General features: G+C 53.8%; 2 protein-coding genes across 4 annotated transcripts in view; one reads left to right on the top strand and one right to left on the bottom strand.

Moving 5' to 3' along the window:
- Window positions 1-481: 481 nt before the first annotated feature.
- Window positions 482-7,950, top strand: ESRP2 (epithelial splicing regulatory protein 2). Of its 2 annotated transcripts, none has more exons than XM_056136288.1 (15): window positions 482-733; window positions 828-956; window positions 2,470-2,583; window positions 2,692-2,806; window positions 3,126-3,224; window positions 3,573-3,627; window positions 3,699-3,806; window positions 3,880-4,012; window positions 4,093-4,135; window positions 4,299-4,600; window positions 4,708-4,920; window positions 5,002-5,200; window positions 5,341-5,527; window positions 6,274-6,439; window positions 6,515-7,950. In XM_056136288.1, exons 1-15 carry the CDS (start codon window positions 536-538, stop codon window positions 6,602-6,604), a joined length of 2,151 nt encoding a protein of 716 aa, XP_055992263.1. In that variant the 5' UTR covers window positions 482-535; the 3' UTR covers window positions 6,605-7,950. The 2 variants fall into 2 exon arrangements, with proteins under 2 accessions (XP_055992263.1, XP_055992262.1); XM_056136287.1 differs by having other exon boundaries at window positions 484-733; window positions 3,696-3,806.
- Window positions 7,938-14,623, bottom strand: part of NFATC3 (nuclear factor of activated T cells 3) — a 91,640-nt gene continuing 84,954 nt past the window's right edge. The window contains exon 10 of one of the 2 annotated variants that reach the window (XM_056136285.1): window positions 7,938-10,852. In XM_056136285.1, coding sequence (XP_055992260.1) covers window positions 10,731-10,852 — 122 coding nt within the window. In that variant the 3' untranslated portion in view covers window positions 7,938-10,730. The remainder of the gene's footprint in view (window positions 10,853-14,623) is intronic. The other variant, XM_056136286.1, reaches the window with a different exon arrangement.

Genomic DNA, 14,623 nt, shown 5'->3' with positions numbered 1-14,623 from the left:
CCTCGATTGTCTCTCGGTGATTTTCAAAAGCCCTAGGTGACCTCAGTCAGGGACTGCACAAGGCCCGCGGTCTTTGTGGGTTCCCGGGCGGCCTCAAGACCTTAGAGGGGGTAGGGGGTGGACGGGGTCTCCCAGGAATCGGGCAGGACTCGCGGAGCAAGGAAGGGCAGTCCAGGTCCTGAGCGCGCGCCAGGACCCGGGTGCTGGTCTGGTGGTGGTGTTGGGGGTAGGGGTGGCGCGCGCGTCCGGGGCTGGGTCCTGGCGGCCCTCCCCCACGGTTCCCCGGGCTGCCCTCGGTCACGTGGTCGGCGGGCCCGGCAGGTAACTCGCAGAGGAGGCGGGGGCCGGTCCCCGCCCCGCCCCGCCGGCCGCCGCGGGCGGGTCTCTGCAGCTCTCACTGCGCCTGCCGGGCCGCAGGTGCCGCCCCCGACACACGGTGTCCCGCCCAGGCTGCTCCGCGTCCCGTCGGTCGGTGCGTGCGTGCGCCTCGTCGGTCCGCGTGTGCCTGGCCCGGCGCCCCCTTTCCTCTGCGGCCATGACTGCGCCGCCACCCCAGCCCCCGTCGCCGGGCCCGAATCCCGCCGCCGACTCGGCCACCGACCCGGGCCCCAGTCCCGGCGCCCTGGTCGTCCTGTTCGGGGCCACGGCCGGTGCGCTGGGGTCGGACCTCGGCTCCGATGAGACCGACCTGATCCTTCTGGTCTGGCAAGTGGTGGAGCCGCGGAGCCGCCAGGTAGGGCGGCAGAGGGACGCCCGGATTCCCACCCCGGGGAGCGGCGAGAGGCGGGGGCCGCCGGGGCTGACCGGTTTGCCCCGGCCGCTCGCAGGTGGGGACGCTGCACAAGTCGCTGGTTCGCGCCGAGGCGGCCGCCCTGAGCCCGCAGTGCCGGGAGGCGAGCGGCCTGAGCGCCGACAGCCTGGCGCAGGCCGAGCCGCTGGACAAGGTGCTGCAGCAGGTGAGCGCCGCGGTGGGTGCAGGTAGGGCCGCGGCGGCGGGGGCTGCGGGCATTCCTCGGCGGGAGCGGCGGCAGGAGGCGAGGCCTGGCGCGCCGCAGCCAACTGGCCCGGGCGGTAGGACGGGTTTCTGTTGTTTGAAACTTTCGGCGACTCCCGCGTGTGCGTGTGCGTGTGTGCCGGCCGTTCCCAGGGCGTCTGCTCGGCCCTTCCAGGGCTCCACTCCTACTGAGGGGGTGGGGATCCAGGCTTCGAGACCCCTCCCAAACCCCCGGCCGACGCGGGAGTGGGGTTGGGACGCCGCCGGGAACCTGCCCAGGCCAGCTGCCGGAAGCCCAAAGGGCCAGGGCCCCGGGCCCCGCACTTGGCCATAGGTCACGGTGCGTGCGGCCCGCGTCCTCGGCCCACCCACCCGCCGGGGAGACGCTGGAGCGGGGGCGGAGGGCGGTGTCTACCCCCGGGGCAGACGCCGCCAGGTGTAAACTGCTCGTCTAGGCCTGCCCCGGCCAGGCTGGCCAGGCGTGGGCGCTGTCCGGACCCCGCCTGAAGGGCTAGCTGCCTCGCAGAACCGAAGCCCGGGGAGCCTCCTGGCCCCGACTGAAGTGGGGGGCGGGTCCCCCGGCTGTTTTCTTGTTCTTATCTTCGCCCACTGAGCTCACCCGGCGCTGGACTCTCGAGTGTAATGAATCTCAAGTGCTTTACCCGCACAAATTCTTTCATCTTCCAGTTCCATCTGGAACTTTGGAGGTTTCTGATGAGGACATGGAGGCACAAAGCGTGAATCTGAGTGTTCCACCAGGGCTCCGGGGCTAGCCCCCACACGGAGGTATCCCAAGGAGAGCAGGGTGGCCAGGCTCAGCTTGCTAAGTGGCGGACTGGGGTTCGTGGGCCTGGGCTTAGAGCTTCTCTCTGTCCTCCTCGAGCTGGGCTAGAGGCCGGGGGAGGGGCCGGGCAGCTTCAGGAGTGCCACCCCTCTATGAGCAAACAGCTCAGTGCCAGCTGGTCGATAGGGTGTGGGTCAAAGCTCATACTGCCCCTGGCGTCCAGGTGTGGAGTTCTGTCCTTGGGTTTCTCTGCGCCTTGGTTGGTCAAACCTAGAGGCGGGGCTGCCATTGACCGTGAGCAGTCGGGCCTCAGGCAGGACTGGGCCTCCCCCACCTGTCTGACGCCTCCGCCTCCTGGTCAGGGACAGGTTTTACCTGCTTTGCCCCGCCCCTTCCCACCTGCTTGTCCCACTCCACCAGGTGTTTGCTCTGGCTCCTCTCCAGGAGTCTGGAATGGCTGTGATGGGGGCTTGGGTGATGATCTATGATTGCACCCCTTTGCCTGGGAAAGGTGACAGCGCGCCCGGTGGGGGTGGGGGGAGAATGGGGGACCCAGCCGGGCCGGAACGGGCGTGGCTACAGCCGGGGAGAGCTGAACATCTGGCTGAACCAGCTTTGCAGCCTGCCAGCCCTCCCGCCTGCCCCCGCAGCTGTGAGTTTCTCTGTTTCTCTCCCCTTTCTCTGTCCGCAGTTCTCACAGCTGGTGAGCAGGGATGTGGCTCTGCTGGGCGGGGGCTCCTACACGCTCTGCACGGACGGGCAGCAGCTGCTGCGACAGGTCCTGCACCCCGAGGCTTCCAGGAAGGTACGTCACTGACTGAAGGTGCCTCAAAGGGCGAGGCCCCATCCTGCTGGAGGGTAGGAAGGGCAGTTCTGTTCCTCCCTCTTAACCCCTGCTCCTCTGTGCCCCCAGAACTTGGTGCTCCCCGACACCTTCTTCTCCTTCTACGACCTCCGCAGAGAGTTTCATGCCCAGCACCCAGGCACCTGCCCTGCTAGGGACCTCACCGTGGGCGCCATGGCACAGGGTACCTGTGGTCCTGTGGGGCTGGGTGGAGGGGTGGCGGGAGGCTGCGTGAGTAGGGGCGTGCTGGCGGGGCAGGAACACAGACAAGTGTCCCTTATTTGCCCAGTCCCTGGGCGACATGTCTGTGCTGGGGTGCTGTGGGCACGTGCCTGTTTCAGGGCTGGAGACCTATCAGGTGTATAGAACTGGCCCCAGACAGGTGCTTGCTGGGAATTTGCAGCATCTTGTGGGGGACATCTGCCTCCACGTGACTGGGATCAGGGCTCTTGTGGGAGTCTAGTGTCGGGGTCTCCTTACCGTCCTTGCCTCTCTGCCTGCAGACTTGGGGCTAGAGACAGATGCCACTGAGGATGACTTTGGGGTCTGGGAAGTGAAGACAATGGTAGCTGTCATTCTCCACCTACTTGAAGCCCCCAGTGGTAAGGTCCAGCCCTCACTGCTCAGGGTGGGGTCCACACCTGCCTGTTCTTTCCTCAACGGTTCTTACGAGACCATAAGGCCCTCAGCCCAGCCTCCCAGCTTCCTTTTTTTTTTTCTTTTTTGGGGTCACACCCAGCGATGCACAGGGTTTACTCCTGGCTCTGCACTCTTGGCGGTGCTCAGGGGACCATATGGGATGCTGGGAATCGAACCTGGGTCGGCCACGTGCAAGGCAAACGCTCTACCCTCTGTGCTATCTCTCCAGCCCCTCAGCTTCCTCTTTTTGCAGTTTGGTGGGGAGACTCCCTCCACCCGACACTGCTGACCCCCCTGCCGTGTCCTCTCAGGTCAACTGTTCTCGACGCCTGAAGTGATCAAGCAGAAGTATGAGACAGGCCCTTGGTGAGTGTGCGCGCAGGGGTGGGGTGGTAAGAGCTGGACAGCTCTGACCCTCTGTCCGGTCCCCACAGCAGCAAGTCCGACGTGGTGGACAGCGAGACGGTGGTCCGGGCCCGCGGGTTGCCCTGGCAGTCATCAGATCAGGACGTGGCCCGGTTCTTCAAAGGACTCAACATTGCCAGGTTGGTGTGGCCGGCGGGGTGGGTTCAGGAGGGCAAGCCGACCCGAGGCGCTAACATGGTACTGGCTCCACAGGGGTGGGGTAGCACTGTGCCTCAATGCCCAGGGCCGCAGGAACGGCGAGGCCCTCATCCGCTTTGTGGACAGCGAGCAGCGGGACCTAGCACTGCAGAGGCACAAGCACCACATGGGTGTCCGCTACATCGAGGTGGGGCTCTGGGCACGGAGAGGAGCAGGGCAGAGCCGAGCCAGGCCCGAGACCCACGCGCTTTCCCACTGTCCCCGTAGGTATATAAAGCGACGGGAGAGGAGTTTGTCAAGATTGCGGGGGGTGAGTGTCCCCGGCAACACCTGGTTCCCCCGGTTCTGGGCACACCCCCGCCCCCAACACCCCAGGTCTTTCTGTTTTTGTGTCAGCGTTGAGGGAGATATCTTTGGAAGGGAACAGTGACGTCAGTCGGTGACGGCCAGGCCAACTGCCTTTTCTCTCAAAGGTACATCGCTAGAAGTGGCTCGTTTCCTGTCACGGGAAGACCAGGTGATCCTCCGACTGCGAGGACTCCCCTTCTCTGCAGGGCCAGCAGACGTGCTTAGCTTCCTGGGGCCAGAGTGCCCTGTGACTGGGGGTGCCGACGGGCTGCTCTTTGTACGCCACCCCGATGGCCGACCCACTGGCGACGCCTTTGCCCTGTTTGCCTGTGAGGAGCTAGCACAGGCCGCCCTGGGCAGGCACAAGGGCATGCTGGGTAAGCGGTACATCGAACTCTTCCGGAGCACGGCTGCCGAGGTGCAACAGGTGAGCTCCCAGGGCTGCCACCGACCGTGGGCTCCTTCAGGTGCCGACACCGTTCCCTGCGCTCCTGCCCCGTGAGTCTTGACTGGTGTCACTGCCTTCCTTACTAGGTCCTGAACCGCTACGCCTCCAGCCCACTCCTTCCCACCCTGACGCCGCCGCTGCTCCCCATCCCCTTCCCGCTGCCAGCCGGAACCGGGAGGGACTGTGTCCGCCTCCGAGGCCTGCCCTACACAGCCACCATCGAGGACATCCTGAGCTTCATGGGCGAGGCTGCGGCCGACATCCGGCCCCATGGGGTGCACATGGTGCTCAACCAGCAGGTGAGGCTGCCCCCTTCGGTGGGGACAGACAGGCTGGGGCGCGTGGCGCACGCGACAGACTGCTGACTGGACTGTGTGCAGGGCCGGCCCTCGGGAGATGCCTTTATTCAAATGACGTCAGCAGAGCGGGCCCTAGCCGCCACTCAGCGCTGCCATAAGAAAGTGATGAAGGAGCGCTACGTGGAGGTGGTCCCCTGCTCCACAGAGGAGATGAGCCGCGTGCTGATGGGGGGCGCCTTGGGCCGCAGTGGCATGTCCCCCCCACCCTGCAAGTTGCCCTGTAAGTGTCCTAGGGACCGGGAAGGAGGCATGGAGGGATCAGGCTGCCGGCCTCGACACTTCGCACTCTGGGGACTCCTTTCTGGCTGCCCCCACGGGGTAAGGGGTTTCCTACAGATAAGCTTTTCCTTCTGTCTCTAGGCCTCTCTCCGCCCACCTATGCCACCTTCCAGGCCACCCCAACGCTCATTTCTACGGACACAGCAGCTCTGTACCCCTCTCCGGCACTGCTCCCGGCTACCAGGGTGCCTGCTGCCCCCACCCCTGTTGCCTACTACCCGGGAGCAGCCACTCAGCTCTACATGAACTACACTGCGTACTATCCCAGGTACCCGCTGCCGGGCGCCACAGTCCTGTCCCGTCCCGGTTTGGAGCAGGGTTGAAACCTCCTTTCTGGGCCAGAACAGTTAGTGTCTATTAGAGCTTGAATGTCTGTTCCTGTCTGTTCTTGGGTCATACCTGTTAAGTGCTGAGGGGACCACGCAGTGTTGGGGAGTGAGCCTGTACCTCCAATGTGCAAAATAGCTGGCCCTTGGACTTTTTTTTTTTTTTGCTTTTTTTGGGTCACACCCAGTGATGCACAGGGGTTACTCCTGGCTCTGCACTCAGGAATCACTCCTGGCGTTGCTCAGGGGACCAGAAGGGATGCTGGAAATTGAACCTGGGTTGGCCGCGTGCAAGGCAAACGCCCTACCTGCTGTGCTATCACCCCAGCTCCATGGACTCTTATTTTTTTTTTTTCCACACACGCTTAGGACTTACTCCTGGCTCTGCACTCAGGGATCATTCCTGGCAGGGTTTGGAGGACCATAGGGGATGCCAGGGATAGAACCCAGGTTGGCTGCATGAAAGGCAAACGCCCCAGTCACTGTACGATTTTGCTGTGACAAGGGAATGACAGATGTGGACTGGCTAATGCCATCTAAAAGTCGGAGTGAAGACAAAAAACAGCTATAAAAGCAAGGGGATATGAAGAGAAGAAACTAAACACGGGGCAGAGGGAAGCAGGAAGCAGGGTTTGGTCGAGGCCCTAGGTGGGACTGCACTACTAAACCATTGCCTCTCTGCCCCTAGCCCCCCTGTTTCCCCCACCACTGTGGGCTACCTCACTACGCCCTCTGCCGCCCTGGCCTCTGCTCCTGCCTCAGTGCTGTCCCAGCCGGGAGCCCTGGTCCGGATGCAGGGAGTCCCATACACGGCCGGTATGAAAGATCTGCTCAGCGTCTTCCAGGCTTACCAGGTGAGGCGCGGCTGCAGAGCCTGGGGCCGTGGCTTCCCTGGTGCTCCCTGACCTGACCCTCTGTCCTTTCTGCAGCTAGCCCCCGATGATTACACCAGTCTGATGCCTGTTGGTGACCCATCTCGCACTGTGCTACAAGCCCCCAAAGAATGGGTGTGTTTGTAGGTGAGATAGCTAGGAGGTAAGAATTGGCTGATGTCCTCAGCTAACTTCTCTCCTGCATCGAGGACCAGTGACCCAGTGGCTTTTATCTGGCTTGTCGAAGCTCTCAGAAGGCACCGAGGAGTCTCAGCTCCAGCCCCCATCTACTATTCTGCCTGTTCACCTAAACATGATGGCTGACCCTGCAGGAATGCAGGGTTGGGGTGGAATGGTGTGATTCTACTCCCAATGGCTTGATCTGGGCCTCCTGAATGGCACCAGAGAAACTTTGGTCTGTTCTGGCGATTGCCATGCCCATGGATTCAGTGAGGATAGCAGGTCCACAGCACTTCTTTTCTTTTGAAAAATGTAAGCCCTGGTACCCTCAATGTATGATTCCTGGGGGCTTCTGAGTAAAGATCCTGATCTGCTTTTCCCTGTCCCTTCTGGCAAGGGGAAGGAGGCAGAGCACTGGCTTCAGCTTCCGGGATACTCAGACCTCAGGAGACATGTTGTGCCAAGGCTGGTTCTATCAAACTCCCTCCAGCTTCTCACAAGGACTATCAGAGGGCAAAAAACCAGTATTTGATGAACTGGGCTGCAGTATCTCCAAGGGACACTAGGGGGCAGGAGGCCCCCACACAAAAACTCAGGCTTGAATTTTAAAGGGGACCTTCTGCCTAATTTTCATATACACCTTGGACAGGCCAATTGTCCTAAACTCAGCAGACATTGTGGAATATCCTTTGCACCTGTTAGAGGTGTAAAACTAAAGCTTTGGAAATATTTTGGAACTTTCCTGTAAAATAAAGGTTTCTAACCAAGTGGATACATACATATATATATATATATATCTATCTATGTGTGTATACTGTGTATGTGGGCTGGAGCGATAGCACAGCGGGTAGGGCGTTTGCCTTGCACGAGGCTGACCCCGGTTCGATTCCTCCACCCCTCTCGGAGAGCCTGGCAAGCTACCCGTGATATATTCTATATGCCAAACACAGTAACAAGAAGTCTCACAATAGAGATGTTACTGGTGCCCACTTGAGCAAATCGATGAACAATGGGAGGATAGTGCTACAGTGCTACTGTGTGTGTATGAATATAATACATGAACACAAACATTTTTTGGCAACACCCTGTGGTGCTCGGGGGGAGGGGGGATGATATGGGGTGCCAGGGATCAAACTTGGGTTGGCCACATGCAAAGCAAATGTCCTACCACTGTGCTATCATTTCAGCCCCTCCAGTGAGTATTTTAAAAGCTGAAGTGGTCTTCGCTTTGGTCCCCAGGGCAAGGGGTTCCACACCAATCCCAGGCGGACGAAAGTTCAGGCAGATTTCAACAATACTGTTCACCTGTTAACCGTTTATTATTTCAGCACTGTTAACCGAGGAGCTTGAACTGCTGGCTCTTCCCTTTGTGTTTGTGTAAGGAGCACTGTACTCCTATGAAAGGTTTTAAAATACAAAATGTACAAGAAAACACAATCCCAAGTGCTGTAAACATACCTGAGAACCAGTTCCTCAACTGAACATCATCCATTTTCTGAAATACATGGTTGCAATCATCTGAGTCTGAAAGACCCTCTGTTCCGAATATCCCAAATGGGGTTTTACTGCCAGACCCAGCAGACTGGGTGCAGCCCGGGGTGGCAGCACCACATGTGAACCTTCAATCATCCAGTTCCTTTTTTCCAACTTTCTTCAGCTATGTTTCTCTGCGCCTCCAATAAGCAGAAGGCTGATTACCCCATTCTTCCAAGGGGCTGGAGTGCAGGGTGAGGGTGCACACACAGGCCTGGCTGGTTGGTGCTGCTATTAGAAATTTGCATAGTCCATTGGATGTGTGCTTAAATGACACTAGGTTGCACAAAAATTTAAGTTTTTATCTACAAAGCCAAAAAAATAGACTCTTACACCAAAGCTCTTATAAAACTGCTTATATAGTATACAAAGCTCTTTTAAAATTTAACTTTTTATTTTAAATAGGAAAGCATTTCTAGTGCTACAGGCATCAAGGTATTTAAAAGGCATCAAAACTTGGTGCATAGCAACTCTGAACCATAGAGGTTTTTATTCTGGAGGGCAGTAGAGCAACCCCCAAAGTCTTGCAAAAGAAACTTGCAAGAACCCTATGTGAGGCGGCTACGCCAGGGGCAAGAGAGTTGGGGAGAAGGAAATCTGGCCAGGTCTCTGGAGCTCAGGCCAGCCTGTCCCCTGACACACGTCCCCCCACCCACCTGCCCACCCAAAGGAAGCTGTGGGCTTCCGACGATAGGCCCTGAAGCAAGTCTCACTGTTCACACTTGACACAAAGCTCATTTTCAAAATAAATCTAATGACTCACCCAGCTCCAAAGTGAGACCAGAGTAATTTGCAGAATATTTTTCTCTAGTTTGAGGGGGAAGAAATCTAAAACATCATTGGTTTTTTTTAAAGAAAAAAAGGAAGAAAAAAGACCCACCCACAGTGCCTCATCCTGGGTCAATAGCGTCTACCCAACTAGATAAGAAGGGTGTTGAGCAGGGCTAACACCCCCCACACCTCACTCGGCTTCAGTGGAGAGTCCTGGCCCATAATGAAATGACCTGAAATTACATTAAACCTTTGATCAGCCCAGCAACTTCTCTCACATGCAGGTACTCAAAAATTTACATCCTGAAAAAAGGAAAGCAACGTTTCAAAAGGAAAACATAGCCCTGAGGGTTTTTGAACTGGGGTCCCATTAAGATGAGGGGTTTGGGCAGGGTTTGAAAATAGCACCCAATTGGGGCTCTCCTTTGGTTAGAAGGCAGGCTGGAGCTCGTTGCTGGCCCTGCCTTGGGCGCCAGCTCCACCAGCAGCAGCACCAGGGCATCTTTGGTGTAGAGGGTCAGGTCAATGATTCTGGGTCACGCCCGGCGATGTTCAGGGGTTCCTCCTGGCTCTGTACTCAGGAATCACTCCTGGGGGTGCTCAGGGGGCCATATGGGATGCCGGGGATTGAACCCGGGTCAGTTGCGTGCAAGGCAAATGCCCTACCCGCTGATTTTTCTTTTCTTTGTTTAAATAGCCTAAAACCCTTTTAGGGAAAAGTCCAATTTTTAGGCCACACAGACGGGACAGGGAAAGCCAGGATAATTTTAGGCTGTAAACAGAATGAGGGGTTGCCCTTCCAGGCCGGCGTGGGTCTTAAACATGTCCCATCTGAAGTCCTTCATTTTCTCTGCTACTGAGCTGCAGCAATTCTCATTTGTGCTTAGTTCCTGACAGTCTGGCTTCTGGAGACAAGACAGAACCAACAAGGCAGAGGACCCGGATGAGACTGTGGCTTCTAAGGTTAAAGGGCAGCAAACTGTAGCTGCTCCCACTTGGAAAAGATCGGAATCCACAGGATACAAAGAGGAAGAGCACTCAGTAGCCTACTTGTTTGCAGGATGGCAGGAAATAGAAACTCCCGTGCTCACAGCCTGACCCGGAAAAGTCACCTGACCCAAGGCCCTGAGGGGGAAAAGCTACTTCCACGTGGTGTTGGTCATGGAGAGACTGTGGGAAAACTGTACCTAGAAAGTGGCAGAAAGGCTATGCTCTGGAATGTCATTTTCTATTCCAACATTTCAATGATTGGAATGGTCTCTTTTCATTTTACCTACCAATTTACTTTTATAAAGTATGAGCTACATTTGGCTTTATTTCCTATGAGTCTATGAAAGGCTTCAGGACACATGCTGAGTTTCTGAGGCATAGAATGGGCTGAGGGTTTTTTGTTGATGTTTGCCTCTGGAAGATTTTATCAAAAATTCTTATTTTAAAAATATCAAAGCTAAAGGGCCCTTTAAATGACCATAAAGCAGTACAAATCACCAATCCTACCTAAGCAACCAGGTTACCTGCATAAAGCAGCACCTCTGAAATGGAGTCTGCTGCATTTACACTCGAAGCACCCATCATATAAAAGGATCTATTTAAATATAAAAAGCAAAGCTCAAACAGCCTCAGCTGCTCCTGTTCTATAAAATCTACCCAAGGCCTGAGGTGGAGAAACGTTGCATTCCCCACACAATGATCCCAACTTCTGGCATGAGTCCTGAAGGCTGCCGAGTTAGAAACCCAAGGTCCAAGGAGAGAAACATGCTGAGAAGTACATGGTGGTGGACCAAGGCTGTCAGAGCCCATCGGATCTTCCTAAATCCAGGGACTCGGGACCAGGGAGGGGAGGCTGCCTGCTCACCCCTCTTCCTCGGGAAACAGAAATCTGGGACATGTCTCTCCCAATGATCTCGTTCACTGAAAAACAAGAAAAGGGAGTGGGGTTAGTGACTATGTGCGTCAGTGACTGTCAGATGAAGCTCAACTTCAAAGACGTTGTCCCTTTCCACGGTTAGCTATGAAAACAAAGCCAGTGTTCCCGAGGTGAATAGAATTATTTTACATGGTGTTACAGACCCCTTTTTGCCTTCCTTTCTGCTCATACTTACCCTCACACAATTTGTACTCTAGAGCAGAGGATAGGAAAGAGTTCCTTAAGGAGACTTTTCCATTCTTAATTCCTGCAGGGCACCTCATAAATAAATAAGATAAATGACAACAAAAAGTTCGGATGAGATAAACATTGAGACTGGGGGTTAACTTGTGCCCTATACCAACAAGAATCCTTTATTATGTGCTCAGTACTTGTATTATTTCTGGTTCTTTCTAGCATTTTTTCTTATTTTCGGGTGGGAGGTGGGGTGGGGTAGGGAACACACTCAGCGACACTCAGTTATTCCTGTCCCTGTGCTCAGGAATTATTCCTGGCAGTGCTAGGGGGGCCATTTGGGATGCTGGGGATTAAACTCAGGTTGGCTGTCAGCAAGGCAAACACCCTACCTACTGTACTGTCTCTCTAGCCCCTGGGGTCTAGCTTTGCTATTAGTTTCTATGATGTATTAGGCACTTTAAGAGTCTCTCTGAATTAGCTCGTAAGTCACATTTTAAAACATCATAGTCATTAAAAGTGAAGCTTTAAAGAGCCAGAAAGAGCTGGAAAGATAATACGTTGAGTAGGCATTTGCCTTGCAAATGGATGACTTGGGTTCAACCCTAGTATCCTATATGATCCCCCAAGCACTGTCAGAAGTAATTCCTGATTGTAGAGCCCGGAGTAATGCCCAAGCACTGCTGGTCGTGGCCTCCAAAACAAAGAAAAAAACGGGGGGGGATGTCAGAGAGATAGTACAGCAGGTAGGGCACTTGCCTTGCACATGGCCAACCTAGGTTTGATTCCCAGCACCGCATATGATCCGCAGCACCCCATATGGATAACGAGGAGTGATCCCTGAATGGAGAGTCAGTAATAAGCTCTGAGCACTGCTGGGTGTGGCCCCAAAACAACCCCCCCCAGTGTTTTAATTATCATAAAAAACCACATTGGTATACAGTTTTCTTGTCTTTTTGAGGAAAACAATGAAGATGAGGATTTATATCCAATGCTGTCTACCATGTGTAAGTACATTCTGTTTTTGTTTATCTTTTTTTTTTTTTGCTAAACCCTTCCGAAGCACACAGGAGTTACTCCATACTCTGTGTTCAGGGTTGCTCCCAGTACTGTTGGGGGGACACCATGTGGTGACAGGAATTAAACCCAGGTTTGCTGCATGCAAAGCATGTGTTCCAGTCCTTTGAGCCATCTCCCAGCCAAGTGCATTTGATGATCAAGGTTATCTTCTGAAGTACTGGAGCAATAGTACAGGATGTAGGGTGTTTGCTTTGCACGTGGTTGCCCTGGGTTCAATCTCTGGTATCTCTGAGCACCACCAGGAGTGATCCTGAGTGCAGAGTAAAATTCCTAAGCACTGTCAGGTTACCCAAAAAAGTGAAAATGAAATTGCAAGCATTAGTTGGGCTTTTTTATGGTTTGCTTTTTAAAGGGAGGACCTTTGGGCAGGAACCATAGTACAGTACCGGTATGTGTTGCATACAGCTGACCAGGGTTCGATCCCTGGCACCCTATATGGTCCCCTGAACACCTTCAAGAATAATTCCTCAGGAATTACCCTTGAGCACCACCAGGTGTGGCCCCAAAACAAAACAAAAAAGGGAGGGCCTTCCCAAGTGGTGCTTAGGGGGTTCTGGGGACCATGCATTACCATCCTATGCCAACTGGGTGGCTCTTCAGTGCTAGGGCACAAGGATGCAAAATTCCTAATATTCTAAGAAAGACCCAAGTATGATTTATCAAGACTGCTAATAATTTTACCTTTACCTTACATTCTACCACTGAAGGGCTGGAGCGATAGCACAGCGGTAGGGCGTTTGCCTTACACGCAGCCAACATGGCCAACCCGAGTTCGATTCCTCCGCCCCTCTTGGAGAGCCTGGCAAGCTACCGAGAGTATCTCGCCCGCACGGCAGAGCCTGGCAAGCCACCCGTGATGTATTTGATATGCCAAACACAGTAACAACAAAATCTCCAATGGAGATGTTACTGGGCCCGCTCGAGCAAATCGAAGATCAACGGGAGGGCCTTTACTTTTACTTACTTTACTTACCTTACATTATCAAACTGTTTTACTAGACACACTCTTGTTTTGGGGTCACATCCAGTACCCCTTGTATCTCTCCAGCCCTTTATTGATTTATTTAAACCCTAGTTGACAAAGTGTGACGTTTTGTGCTTCCCCCATCAATTCGGCATGAGTACATGCTGTTTTTGCTATTCAATTTAATCAGCCTCTTCCCTTAAAGAGTAAAGGGAACTAAATGTCTAGAACAATGGGGTCGAGTGATAAAACAGTGGGTAAAGCGCTTGCCTTGCACATGGCTGACCCAGGTTTAATCCCTCGCACCCCATATGGTCCCCCGAGCCCTACCAGGAGTGATTCCTGAGCACAGAGCCAGGAGTTATTCCTGAACACCACTGGGTGTTGCACAAAACCATTTCAAAACAGAATACGAGCCTGGAACAAGATTCACCCCCCACCCCATGTTTATACATGTAGGTCACAGTATGTAGCCTACTGTGCAGTCACATTCCTCAAGTCCTACCATCCTAACACCTGGATTGTCTGTGTAGTCACAACAGAAGCAGAATCAATAGCATTATTTGCCAAAAGTTTATCGAAGAACTATTGTGTTATTCCAATGGAATACTAATTCTATTCACAAGAATGAGCTACCAGAGCAACTACAGCTTCCTGAAGGGTTCAGGCTGAGGATGCGCATGCATGATATTGTATGGAACTCTACACCAAGAGGTGAGAAAATGGCAAGACAGGGCACCACCTCTTGAGTAGGCAGATACACACTGCCGGTACGCAAGAGCCCAAAGGGCTGTGTAAGGAACATCTTAACATCTTAGCCTTTTTGTAAAGGATTTTTGGGTATAGGATATTTCACTTAATATGCCATTTCATCTTGAAACTGCAGTGGACATTCATCAATGTTTGGCAAATTATCAATGTTTGGCAAATTCACCTTTTCCTTTCCCTAGAGCCAAAGAGTAAAGATATAATTAATTTTCTCGGTGAACAGTTTTATGAAGAAAATTTTGAAGGAATAATAAATATGTGGGGAATTGCCTTCCACACAGCCGGCCGGGCAAACCAGGGTTCGATTCCTCGGCCCTTCTCAGAGAGCCCGGCAAGCTACCGAGAGTATCTCGCCTACACTGCAAAGCCTGGCAAACTACCCGAGACTTACTGGATGTGCCAAACACAGTAACGACAAGTCTCACAATGGAGATGTTACTGGGCCCGCTTAAGCAAATCGATGAACAACGGGAGGACAGAGCTACAGTGCTAATAAATATGTAAATTAAGGAGCAGAAATGACTTTGAAAGAGATATTACTTTATGTTCATTACTCTGCAGCATTTTGCTAAGATTTATGCCATCTAAAATTAAATACAAGAAAGTGAGTTTCCCTGTTTGAGGCATTAACTCAAAAATTAACTTTCATTAATAAAATTTAATTTGCCACCCCAAAAGATAAAAATAAATGCCTATCTGAGGCTTGTAAATGTTATTCTTCCTGGGTAACTATTCTTCCTGGGTAACCAGTCACATGGCCCCTCAGCTA

This window comes from Sorex fumeus, unplaced genomic scaffold, assembly GCF_029834395.1.
Source record: "Sorex fumeus unplaced genomic scaffold, SorFum_2.1 ptg000122l, whole genome shotgun sequence".
Lineage (NCBI taxonomy): Eukaryota > Metazoa > Chordata > Mammalia > Eulipotyphla > Soricidae > Sorex > Sorex fumeus.
This window is presented reverse-complemented; position numbering and strand designations above follow the sequence as displayed.

What these genes read in the sequence shown, in the direction of transcription:
- ESRP2 (XM_056136287.1), top strand. Translation starts at nt 536, where the DNA reads ATGACTGCGCCGCCACCCCAGCCCCCGTCGCCGGGCCCGAATCCCGCC. An exon ending in CGTGGGCGCCATGGCACAGG is followed by an intron (nt 2,807 to 3,125) that starts GTACCTGTGGTC and finishes CTCTGCCTGCAG; the next exon opens with ACTTGGGGCTAGAGACAGAT. An exon ending in AAGTATGAGACAGGCCCTTG is followed by an intron (nt 3,628 to 3,695) that starts GTGAGTGTGCGC and finishes CGGTCCCCACAG; the next exon opens with CAGCAAGTCCGACGTGGTGG.